We start from the raw sequence: 13872 nt of genomic DNA on the forward strand, positions 1-13872 counted from the left end.
TCATGAAGGGATTCACATCTAGATCAAGAGAGGTCATCGGCCCCCTGTACTCACCACTCATCATACCAATGATAGAGTACAATGCCCCATTCGGAATGTATCTGACCCGACACCTGCAGCAGCTGGAAAGGCCTCAAAAGTTCCTCACCAAAAGGATAAACGGCCTCAAAAATGTCTTATGCTGCCCGACTGAAGGAACTCCAGCTCTATTCTGTCGCTTACCGTTTGCTCAGAGGTGACCTGTGCCTGACATACAAGGCCATGTCCAACCCAGAATTGATGAACATGCTTCACCTCAAAAAATCTAGATCCCTCAAAACTACAAGGGCGGGAGACAAACCTAGACACTTATTAATAGGACGTGTTGGAGGGACAGATTCATCACCCAGAGACTCCCTATGCTGTGGAACAAAATCCCGGTACATGTGAGGCAGAGCACCTCGCTGGCCTTGTTCAAGAGAAATCTTGACCAATGGATGGGAGATCACAAATATACCCCAGGGATTACCTCAGTGTCACTGCTTGACAGAGGCTCAGCAAAATAATGGGCATAGTTTCCTTCAGACTAAAGGGGTGACGAAAGCCACAAAACTCTGGGCTAGGCTTATAAATGCCCTTGGGCAGATAGCCTAGTATGAACCTATGAACCTAAGAAAATCCCTTAGAGAATAAACTGAAACCTATATATGGAGAATGAAAGTTTTGGAAAATCTTGCTATCTCTGCAATCTTCTGACAGAAAGGTGCCACCATAAATACTGATTAATGGAGGTCTTGAACACAGCTTACATCACAAATAATTTACTAGGAGTTCTAACCAGAAGGACACCATAAACTTGGTTCCCATTGCAACATGAACTCTATCAGCCTTGACACAAGCAGCAGAATGTTAAACTTTTGTGCAACCACTTTAAGTTTGATACCTTTGGCCAAAGTTTTTCAAGTGACTGATGGAGGGCCCACTGAACACAGAAATTAAATGGAGGAAATCTGTTGAATTTCACTTAACTAATGCCCCTCTATCCAATGGTGGAATACAGTTGCAAAGCTTTTAAACAGAAGGTTCTGCCATCCTTTTTGCACAGATCTGGGTCACTCAAATCATGAGCCCATCAAAAGGTTCACAAAAAGGCAAACACTTCACTATCAAAAGTGGTAAGAACATAACTGCTCCCTTACACACCAGTCTCTATCCTTCCAGTCCCTCTAGGTGTCCAGTATCAGACCCCTGATCTGTATGCAGCTTTAAAATGACATCACTTGTGACCATGAACTACTGAGGTGGATAGGGTCCCTATCACTGCAATGTCCAACACCGTTTTAGTCTGCAAATACTTCAGTACACGAGCCTGCTACTCAACAACCTGGTATTTTTGTAACTCCTCCCACCATGGTCCTGGCATTGAACTGAGGTTCAACTCTGCTCCAGCACTAACCCCATTCTACAGCAGCCAAAAACAACCCAGTGCAGTCTTCCCCATCAGCCCTCGTGGCTCTGAACTCCCAAAAGAACAAAACTGGTCTATTTATGCACTAATATATGTGCTATCAATAACGTACAGAACAGAATCATATTTTTTCTTCAAACCAGAAAGATTACTTGAAGGTTTTATTTTACAAAATGAATCACAAATCTTGTAAGTGTAAGACAAATACAGCGGTCCTTCAAACATCTGCACTGCAGCTAGTGTTGAGAACACCATCAGGATCCCAAGCAAGAAATCAGAAAGTGATCTCATTCTGCCAACATAACAGCCTGTATCCTGTACTTCAATTTAAGATCCAAGGGGGTTGTTGCTGAAAGTTGGAACATTTTTCATCACTTTACATAACAAGTTTACACCAGCTGACAAACAATCCTGGGGCCACTCCTTTCTTTTTCTTAGCTGTCAAAACTATCGCCAGTGTATGGCTCATCCAACAAGCAGATAACCGCAAACTTGGTAGCACTACCCTGCTGACACCAACTCCCCTTCAAAAAACATTTACACACTTGAACGGTGCAACAGAAAAAAACCTCCACTATGTACAAGCCATTTAATCTGATGCTCTTATAGCAACCGGCTGCAAAGCATATACACTTCCCCACCTGATCCTCAAGTGGCAGAGAGCCATGCCATAGGTTAACTGTTCACCTTTTACCCATTTCTTACCATACCAATTATAAATGCTGTACCTTTTTCTGTAATCTACGCACACCATCTGCTGCAACTGAAAGAATACCCAAGGGCTTCAAATCAGTCTTATAACTACAAACAGCAAGTGTATTCTCAGTCTCCTATGGCCTTTTCAGAGGGGAAGTGACATACAGACCATTCAAGGGCCCTTTACTAATTTGTAAACCTTATTAGGTCAGCAGGGAATATTTAACAGGTCACTTGCAACATTAAAAAAAAAAAAAAAAATCAACCTCATCATAAAATGACATCTTCAAAGTTCAAACTGATGCCCATAAACTTCACCACTCAAATTAATCCAATCCATTCATATATTCAAGAAAAAATGTGATTTAAAGGCCAAAGACAGACATTCAGGTCGTAGACTACTATAGGTAACCAACCATGTCCCAAGACTCACTCCACATTCCTAAGCACCCTGGAAACTATAAGGGTCCAACCAAACACTCATACTAGGAGATTTCAACTACCCCTCCATCACCTGGGAAAACTACTCATGCACCAATACACTGGCCCAATGCCCTGGACCAGCTCATTCTTAACCCCACTAGAAGAAGCAACATCCTTGATCTGGTTATTATGAACATGAACTGCTGCTGCTCTACACCAATAGTCAATTCCTCCCTGGTTAGATCCGACCACAAACTAATCACCATGGAAATCCACATCTCACCCACACCCCCCAACAAAGGTAACCACCATGAAAAACTTCTCCAAAGCTGACTTTGGGCTCCTAAAAACAGAGGTGGCTAACACGGCACCCATGTCAATGGAAAATAGATGCATGACTGACTGATCATACACAGATGCACTGTACGAACACATACATAAATGCATGGTGGAACTAGCCATACCCAACAGAACCAAGATGCTCTCCTCAAAAAAAAAAAAAAAAAAAAGCCAATCTGGTGGTTCCTTGCCATTAATAAACTCTACAACGGAAGGAAAAAAACTAAGGTGAAGTCCCAAAACTGGAAATACTCTCTTAGCAGCCTCAAAAAAAAAAAAAGTTGAAATCCCTCATCAAAACCTCTAAACCCAGCTATGAAGGCAGAATTGAGTCAGACACTAAAAACCACAAAGCCTTCTACAGTTATAGCAAGAATCTGCACGGCAATACAGAGGTTTGCTCAGAGTTGCTGCACAATGGTACCTCCTATACTGAGCCAACAGATATAGCCAACATTTTGGTCGACAGATTCACTGCCAACTTTACCCCCCCCCCCCCAAAAGGACCAAATCACAATAATGAAGGAATGCCAGGCACCCAGCATTACTGCAGCACAGGTTAAAGCTTCATTGTCCAAGGACAAGAATACAGCTTCCATGGGACTCGACAATATCCATGGATGTGTTCTACATGAACTACAAAGTGAACTTGCACATCTGTGTGCCCTGTTCAATCCCAGACTTGCCTCAGGCTTTGTCCCTACCAAATGGTGCACTGCTACAGTCATCCCTCTCCATAAAGGAGGAGGGACTACAGACCCTGGGAATTATCGCCACATTAGCCTGATGAGTCTGATATATAAGGCTATGGATCGCATCATCATGGACCTAATTAACAAGGATATAGGGAATTTCCAAAGTTTAGATCCTATGCATTTTGGTTTTGTGAAAGGGTAAATCATGCCTGCTCAACCTGGTTGACCGAGTCAGTCACCAGAGCTGTGGATGAGGGCAAGGTATTTCATACAGCATACCTCTATCTGGCCAAGGCTTTTGATACCATTCTCCACTCGGGAATTATTGATAAACTCACCAAACTAGGCATCAACCCCTTTATCACTAGGTGGGTTGCAAATTGGCTCACAGATAAAACCCACAGTGTGAAAGTAGTGTACTTCAAGTCAGACTGCTGACCAGTCACAAGTTGTCTCACAGGGATCAATCTTGGGTCCTCAACTGTTTGGCATTTACTTCGAAGTGCAGGCCAACATGCAGGGACTCTGGCTGACCAAGTCCACAGACAGCTGTAAGCTGGGATCCATTATTAACTCCCCAAGTGATGTAAACATCTCACATAAAGGCCTCACAGAGACCAATGACTGGTGTTGAAACCATGGCCTTAATCTTAATACCATAAAAATGCATCATCCCCTTTAGCAAAAACTCAGTTCCCACTAATTACCACAGATGGGAGCCCACTGAACACTGAAGGTGTTAAAGATCTGGGGGGACACAGGGTGACAGCAACCTCTCCTTCGACCACCACATTGCCAGTGTGGTCAGAAAGTCCTTCTATGTGGCACATCTCATTACCAAAGGTTTTGCATCCAGGAAGAAAGATACCATCTCTCTCTACTCTTCCCTCATTAGGCCAATCAGAGTATAATGCCTCATTTGGCATGTACCTTACTAGACACATGCAACAGCTGGAAAGGCCACAAAAGTACCCCATGAAGAGGATCCTAGGCCTTAAATACATGTCCTACACGGACAGACTCAAAAACTACAGCTATTCTCGGTCTCATACCGTTTACGGAGAGGCAATCTCTGCTTGACTTACAAAGTCATGTATGACCCAGCTCTGTTAGAAATGCTACATCTAAAGAAATCCCAATCCCTCTGTACCACATTCCAGAGACTTCATTACCACAAATCAACAGAACATGCTGGAGGGACAGGTTCATAACCCAGAGACTGCCCATGCTCTGGAATATACTTCCTATACATATCAAGCAGAGCACCTCACTGGCCCTCTTCAAGGAGGAATATTGATGAGTGGATGGGAAATAGAAAGTTTAACCCGGGGATCACTCCAGTGGCTCTACTGGATAGTGGAACTGCGAACTAAGAGAGCACGATGCCAGGGCACTTCTATAAGCTGAGCTTGCAAAGGCTCCAGGGCCATTAGCCTAGTACACACCTATGAACCTATGAAAAGACCCCAAGTGCTTGCTCACAAACCTTATAAAAAAAGGACCACACTTTGGTTAAATATGCAAAAATGTTTCAAGCTAGACAGCCCTGCTATTGCAGTAGTCAACCCGTTTTCCAAATTTTTATAGGAGGATAGGGTTGCACATCAACATTAGTCAATGTGACCAAATTACCTAGATGACCCCATAAACCCACAAATGCACATTTCAGTAAGTTTTAAAACTGAGACTTGTGCAAGTCCTGGAACAACATAACAAAAGTATTAACACTATCTTTTGCAGAAATTCCCAAACTGCAGTGTTTTCATGCATTCCTTTCCTCCAGGGTATGATCTCAAAGTTAGCATAGTAAGTAATGGAGGTATACGGGTTCCAGAAAATAGCAACTTTGTTTTTTTTTTTTTTTATTCTAGGACTCAAATTATAGATCTTGGAATTACAGTAAGGAGTCAAAATATTTCATGAACATGGCAATCAAGAGACCGCCTTGCAGAAACAAAAGATGGCATAGGATGATGACGTTTATATTTAGGGACAGGAACAGAACAATCAATGCTGAAATAGCAACAGTAACAAGTTGTCACTTACGTGCATGAAATAACTACGGCTACCTATGAGCAAAAGCCCACAGGACCTGTTCAAAGCAAGGATTAGATGGACTTAATGGTGAAAGGCCCTGGCAAAGGTACGCAAAAACAGTGCAACCCTTGCCAGGAAAAAAAAGTGAAACGTGACCTGAAAGCAAGGGTCACTCCAAAGTCTAAACATTGGATGCATCACAGGACACATCAGTATTAAAATGCAGAAGTGACAAACCTAGGAACAAATCACAAGGCAAATTATGCATAAACTGACATGAAATGACCTAAATAAATCCTGACAAAGTAATACCAACTGATCAAAGGGGGATTTATTGTGACAATTCAGAATATATCAAGACATGTAATCAAATACCAGCACTGTTTACTTGTATGGACTTTGCTTTGACAGTATGGGCAACCTACTTGTTTCTATGTGGATGGCATATACTATACTTGAATAACCATCTCAACTAGCATCTGTACTGGACAAGAAGTAGTGCACTACAGCTCACTGGTCAGAAGAGCTGAAGCCTGCATATCTCAGTTACCTACAGAAAATTGCTGAATTACATTCCAGAGAGCTTACATAATTTCAAAATGTGCACTGAAAAGAGAGGCTGCTAACGTGAAAAGTTCAGACAATATGCTAGGGAACTGGAAATTTCAACAGAAGCGAATTCTGAAAAACTTTGCAGTACAGCACCATCCTTGGTGTTAGAGCATTTTACTACATGGTACAACAGATATGTAGCTTTGCAATTTTTGAGGACAGCAAAATCCAGACCCACGCTCATGTCGAATAACCCAATTTCAGAGGAAAAAATACTCTGCTATCACTCCACTCTACTGCAGCATTCAGTTGCTTCTACCCTAATAACATTTAATAAAATATTGTGTTCTTCAGTTCACTGTTCAGGAATGTTACTGCAGAAGACCCACAAATTCACAACTGCAATCTCCTCTCTCTCCCACTGAAGAATCAAGGCTATGTCCATCTGAAAGACACCAATTAGCCTTTTCTTTCTTTCAGGATAAAGCTGCCAGTCAACCTTTTGATTTTTGTTAGTAAAATTAACTGAAGACTACAAAACTTACAGAAAATACACTGCTCATAAAGGAAGAAACTAAAGGCCGACCATAAGAGAAGGCAAGCACTGTGCAATTTTTAGAGTTCTTGATTTAAGGATAAGCTGCTTTCACAGAACAAAGTAAATTAAAAATCAAGACTTACCATTATAGCAATATAGTGCCGAACAGGGAATGGCAATGGGCTATCCATCCGCAATAAGTAATGATGAGTCGCCCAGAAACAAGAGAGGTACTTTGGGTGCAGGCCCATCACTGTCATAACATTGTCTACCCTTCCTGCTGCTATAAAGGCCTCCATGAAAATATGCTGCTCAGAGCCATCAACACCTTCTTGCTGTATCTGTAAATAAAGGACAGGTTCTTTAAAAGCATGGAAGCAGTACTGATTGTTAACTACTCCTGATGTACACATTATTTGAAAATGCTCATGTTAAAAAATGTGTCAGCTGCTACTACAACTATTGGCACAACTATTGTCACAAATTGAGAAGCTAACTTGTTTTAGCTTTTCAAACCCCCTCTATACAACACAGTATGCCACATGATCCAGTAAAAATTTCAAAGCAAAAAAGTGCTACAAATAGGCAATATTCAACAGCATCATTCTACTAATATGAACTTCTAAATTACAAATTTAAGCATGTCACACAAATAGCAAGAACGTGTATGGCAAGAGAGATCTGAAGAAAAGTAAAAACAGTCTTCATTATGCTTGGTCATAACATCTTGTAATGGCAACAGAATCTATCCCTAAAACAGTACAGCACAGGACTACCTGTGTTCTTAACTCTTAAATGAATATGACCTTGGAAACTCCATTCTTGGGGAGTATGCCATATACATGGATTGATGTAATGTCATTGCTACTTGCCGGAATAATCTGTCACTATTGCTTTCATGGTACCAAAAAGCATTTTGATCTAACCTGTCCAGATCTTACAGATTTGCTGCCCATTAAGGTAAATGGGTTTCCTTCTGAAGATTGCAGAGAGAATTCAAAACTGCCTCAAAAGGAACAAGTATTCAATGTACAGAGACAGTATCTGCAAGCATGGAGCTAGACACAGTTAACAGGCTATGCAAAAATGATTCCACACCAAAAATGCTGCAAAGAATATGGATTGAGAGAGAACTGAAAACACTGTAGGGAGGTGCATGTTTTGTGGCTCAGGGAGAAGAGAGAAGGGTACATTCTGGAACAAAATGGAGAATAGTAAAACAGAAAACATTCCTGTTCAGCAATACTAAGGAAGACCAAGCATGAATTACAGCTTCCCTAAGCAAAGGTCACTGTAAATCAGAGAGCACATGCTATGTGGTGCATCTTTAAGAAGCATGTCAAAGACTAAGTGTGCATGTATAAATGTTTCGTATGTGCCATTTTGAGTGTGCAGCCAGAGACTAAGCATGTATGATTACAACAGTTAGTTTGTATACAAGTTAGTAAACTTCTATCATGATGTGTTTGTATAAAATAAAGCTGCATGAACAGAACCCACGAAGACTCTATTGTGTCCAAAGTAGGAGAGTGACATGGTGTCAGAACCAGGATCTAAGAGAACAAGATTCAGAGCCATGAGATGCAGAGATGACCGTGAAAGTAAACCAAAGGGTACAAAAGAGCCAGAAAAGAAGCAAAGGTAATGAGAATACGCACAAACGTCATTTCATAAAAAAGACAAAACGGACACAAAAACGCACTAAACAAGCTGGAGGCATAAAAGGCTTACTAACTAAAGGAAATGTTTAAAGTATAGATGTTTGACAAAACTAGTAACAGAAAAGTAAAACAAGCATGTTTAAGGCAAAATGGGCATGTTTACAGTAAAATGAGCTCAAGAAAAGTACAATGGGCACGAAAAGAGATTAAACAAGCAAAACAAAGGCAAAAAAGGGGCACATTAAGTGTAAATTAACCAAAGTGACTGCACTTTTTTTTGGCAAAGTGCTGTGTTTTATCATAACTACAGCTTTGTATTGTATCAAGGGCAAAACTAACATTATTCAAAGTATCTCGAAGTGTGTAAAAGTGCTTACAATGTGTGATTATTCTGCATGTACAGTCTTGTGTGTGCAAAGTGCTACTATTTCGTGAAGTGCAGTTAATAGCCATTTTGAAAAGTTTATTGTTCTGGGTGCTTCTATTTGCAAAGTGTCACCATTACAGAGTGTTCCTTGCACTACAGAGAATTGCCTAGAAAGGTACTGCCATTTTGGGGTTTCAGTGTGTTGTGCACCATTTATTCGTAAAGTGCCATTACTTTGAAATGTTATTGACTGAGCTTCCCCTGCCCAGTTCATTCGCATTGTGCTATCTGAAGTGTTTCTTAAAATAACTACTTTAGCAATAGAAGGAGTTCAAAAGCATTACAGCACCCTAGAAACTTATTTTGCAAAGTTCAGTTACACACTTTTGCATTGTGCAATTACTGGACACGTTTCTTATACTGATAAGGGGGGATTTCATGCAGTACAGTAATTTCAAGAATTACAGTGCCAGAGAGAGCTTTATTTTGTAAAGTTCAGTTATACAGAGGCTTGTTGTGCTATTGAACAAAGTTAAAAGTACTGGCATACATAAATTTCTGGCATGTGTATATGTATGTGTTCGTGCTTATGGGCAAAATGCTTCACTGGTATGTGTTAACATGGTAGATAGATTTCAAAAGCTCATACCTTATTTGATCAGAATATTGCAGAGAACTGGAGAATGTTTGAGCAAGGGGCAAGACATCTATATACAAGCAACTTAATGAGATAAAGATGCACACACCAACGCACTCATTTTGCTAGACTTAGCTGGGTCAAAAGCCACAGAAAGTGTCCATTTGTATTGTTGTACAGGCTTAGTAAAGGGTAGGCCCAAAGTGTTTGAAGTGCAAGTTCAGAGAATGTGTGACCCCCAGACAAACAGACTGAAGAGGCATTTGTTTTACACGAAAGTTCAGAAACCAGGGGAAACTTTTGCACCTTATGTAACTGATCTGAGAAATAACACTAAAATGTGTCTGTTTGGTGACTTAAAAGATGAGTTAATAAAGGCTAGCCTCGTGTGTGATATTAACAGTGCTGGTGTGAAAGACATTGCTTCATGATAGTGATTTAACGTTGCGCAAAATCTCAGTTGTCTATGCACATCTAGGGCATGCAGATTTACTTCTCTTATTCTGTGGTTTTGGGGGGAAAAAACATTGGAAGGTGGTGGATGGCTGGATTCTAAAGATTTCTAACTCTGGCATTAGAAGAGGGATTTCTACAATGGGATACCCTACCTTTGTGAAGATTATAAACAGTCCCTTGCACATAAATATCTGTACTTCTCAAACTATTGCAGTTATCACTGCCACCCAAAACAGCATCTTCCAGTCTAAGTACTTGAGAAGGGATGAAGCACCTGGTTCAAAGTCAGTCAAGGTTAGCTTCTCCAGAGACCCACACTGGAATGATTTCTTATGTGGTATAAGCAGTAAAACTCTCTTCAGAAATTTTTACCGATAGTTGAGAATATTGGGTTGGGATCTACAATAAGGCAGGATGAGGCAGCAGAAGCATGGATATTTCAAGAAAGCACATGATAGGCCACTTTTATAAAAGGTCAGACCTGTAATTCTAGACCAATAACACTTGGGTTGAGCTTGGGTCTGGGTCCATCAAAAGGTAAAGGCAGAATCTGATCCATTTTGCTAGGTAGGACTTCCTCGTTTGGCTTCCTTGCTTCCCTAATTTACCATGTTCTCTAAAAATATGTCTCTCGCTGGAAAGAGTTAAACCATCCAAGCTGTCAGCCTTAGCTTGGTTAGACTGAGGTGCATGAGAGACCCTCAGCATGTGGGCCTCAATTCAGAAAAAGGGAAGTGGTTCTGGTTCTCTCTTTGCAACCCTTATGAGGGAGCACTAATGCTGTCTGGGACAAAAGGAGACCATCAGCATGTCTTCTGCCTGTCCTTGATCTTCTAAAATTCTTTGCAGACAGGTGACATGGGAAGAAAAGGCATACAGAAATAAGCATTTCGCATTCAGGGAGAAGGCATTTACTTACTTTCCAAGTTCCTGTTGTACAAAATGGATTTTTTTTTAGCTTCCCCGGGTCTACTTCTGGCACATCCAACTTGCTGGTCAGAACCAGAAGACATCCCATTAAAGATCCACTTGTGTGGATCTGCTGAGATCTGCTAAGCCGGTCTCCTAGGAGATTGCTGGATATTCTAAAGGAAAAAGACAATTTTCAGGTATGGTACTCAAGACCCATACAGCAAGCTGCTGAAGGAGGATGGCATGGTCTGCTTATGCTTAGATGACCCAGGACTGAGACCCCCTTTAAAGTCTTATGACAAGGGCAGAAATCTGAGAACGAACAACCACCTTGCATATAAGGATCATGTGAATGCCACCCTGTCCCCCTGTTACAACAATACAACCACCTTGCATATAAGGATCATGTGAATGCCACCCTGTCCCCCTGTTATAACAATAAAGGGTTTGAAATCAGAAGCTCTCAGATTTGACTTCAGACGATAGGCACCTGAACGGATCTGGCAACCCCTGATGGATCATGCCAATGGCCTTCATGGAAGCAGATGTTGGGAACGGGAACTGCAAAAAGCACTTCTGTGGAAGACAATATCATGGTTAGGAACATTACGTGCCTTACCAAATCCAGTGGCCTTGAGTTTAGAAGACCTTCAGGGTTTGGTGGGGATTTCCAGTTACTCCTCTTTTTGGTTGTTTTTATCTAAAAGACAAGTCTTTCTGAAAGGGATGTCAGCTCATGATGTCACTGCTAACACAATGGTTTTAGGACAGGAGTGCAACTTATCTTAAAGGTACACCCTGAAAGATTTTTGATCTCCAGTTGCTCGTCTTCAGGTTGGACCTTGCACAGTTGGCTACTTCATGCTCAGCCCCCAAGGGAAAATATGAAGATCTTTAAGATGAATCAATTTACCACAGATTTTCAAAAGCTGACACCTGAAAATAGCAAGAGGCATGCAACTAAAGTATAACAGTGAAACAGACCATTACTTTACTTTCCTTAAGATAGTACTCCTGTATGAATTCTGGAATCTATGCAGATGGACAGCCAATGCTTTGGAAATGCAGGCTGATCTTGCCATGAATTGTGTCAATGAATCAATTATGAATTGAAAAACTATCTAGAACACCTGCAAATCAGGCAGCACAGTCAAGTCTAAAAGGGGAAAGCTCATGAAATCAGGATGGCCCTCAATGGCCAAGTCCCAACTAACAAAACTACAACTATGAAATGCAGGACGAACATGCCAGATTACAATGCAACACTTAAAATGTACTGGCAAAAACCAGCCAAAAAGCACAGCCATTGTGTAAATCTTACTATTCAAGTAAGACATACTCCTCTTTGGTGAAGACTGCAATTCTACCAGTCAAAGAGGCAAGGTCTACACCATTATGCATTGGTATAAAACATTTTACACAAGATCCTTTTAAGGAAGATGGCCTAAAATTCCAACAACTACTGCTGCTAATTTGTTGACTGGGTTAGTCATACTAGGCCAACACTTTTCAAGGTGCCATGGAATCTTTTGCTTACACCTGAACTACCACCAACTCAGGCAGATGGGACCTTGTTTTAATAAAAGTTATCATTCTCAGGAGTACAGGATGCCCACTTCAAAAAAAATTATGGTAGTCAATCTGTACCTTTAGTTTCCTTTGCTGCATGAATAAGGCATTGTAAAAGTACTATACCAGTATTTTAAAAATACGTTACTAAAATGCTCGATTCTGACTCGCTTAATTTCAATCTGTAGTTTTATTTTTAAGCAAATTTCACTATACTTCAATCCTTGCAGCCAAAACAGTAAAATACCTGCCTCTACCAGAGTGACTAGACTCTGAATGTACACAGTGCAAGTGTATGAATAGTCTGTAGACCCCGCACCACCACCCACTCTGGATGATGACCAATACCACAGTCAGAAACAGGGAATATGTCATTACTTGCTGTAAATAAACGAAGCACTTTTCCCAGTGATAATGGAGAACACTGGACCACGTGGAAGCAGTGAATGCCAATATTGCCTACATCACTAGCAGCATCAATATAACATTTGGGAAGCTTTTTTTAATCCATTTTATGAACACTAACAGGTATTAAAACTTTAAAGTTTGTCACTACAGACCATCAACATTGGTTATTTCCCAGGAAACCAAAAATAAACACATTTTCTGAACTAGGAAGTTCATGTCTGATCTTGACTAATTTTCAGTGGTTTACCAGAAAAATCAAACATTTTATGAGGGAGAGGGCAAAATCAAAGTCTTCCTGTAGAAACACACAGCCATAGAATTTAAAGTGAAGGATTTCTTAGAATACCTGATTTTTTAAACAAGTCTGCTGGGGGGAGGGGGGGGTTCTTAAGACTTTTTGTAAAATACTGTGTGATAAGGTTTAGCTTGTTACAGCAACAGTGAGCAGCTGTCGAATGCCGCAACATTCTAAGCAGCATGCAAACAAATGCAGTCCAGGGTTCTCCATTATTGTCCCCACCCTCATTCATTTTTCCTACCTAAACAAGTTACTGGCTTAACTTCAATCTAAAGCGGCCCATATATGGGGCCCCCACATCTACTGAGTCCCAGAAAGACAACAGTAACTAGCATACTTACAGCTCAGAAATTATCTGCACAGAAGTAAAACACCACTTGCAGTATGACCAGCTATGGCAATAATGGAGAACACTGGCCTGAAACAGCATCTTTATGTAATAGTTGAAGTGTTACAGCAGAAATGTAGCTGTACACATGCATGCTGCTGCTGTTGTTTGTCTTTCGACTTTTCCCGGTAAGGGGTCGCCACAGCAGAACTCTGGTCCGCTAATGATTGGCAGCAGATTTTTACGAAACGCTGAGGTGCCAGCTAAACGCCCAACCTTCAACAAAGGCACGCCCATTTACACACATGTCTTTCGAACGCAACCCAACCGCGGAGAGGACATGCAGACTCCACACAGAAGGCACTCCCAAGCCCAGCCACAATCGTACGGGAGAACCTCTTGCTGTGGGGTAACAACGCTACTGCCGTACCACCACATGCTGCTGTTAACATTTTTAAATAATGATTTCAAAAACACTTTCAGTCCACTGCTCTCCATTATCACCCCTA

At 41.1% G+C, this 13872-nt stretch overlaps 1 protein-coding gene across 1 annotated transcript in view; it reads right to left on the bottom strand.

The window, feature by feature from the left end:
- The window catches only part of LOC122792249 (sestrin-2-like), a gene marked incomplete in the record, with an annotated part of 678183 nt that overhangs the window by 295837 nt on the left and 368474 nt on the right, over positions 1-13872 (bottom strand). Inside the window, 1 exon segment of the mRNA XM_044059999.1 lies at positions 6871-7068. Within this exon segment, the coding sequence (XP_043915934.1) occupies positions 6871-7068 (198 nt within the window).

This window comes from Protopterus annectens, chromosome 1.part2 (assembly GCF_019279795.1).
Source record: "Protopterus annectens isolate FY-2018-M chromosome 1.part2, PAN1.0, whole genome shotgun sequence".
Classification (NCBI taxonomy): domain Eukaryota; kingdom Metazoa; phylum Chordata; order Ceratodontiformes; family Protopteridae; genus Protopterus; species Protopterus annectens.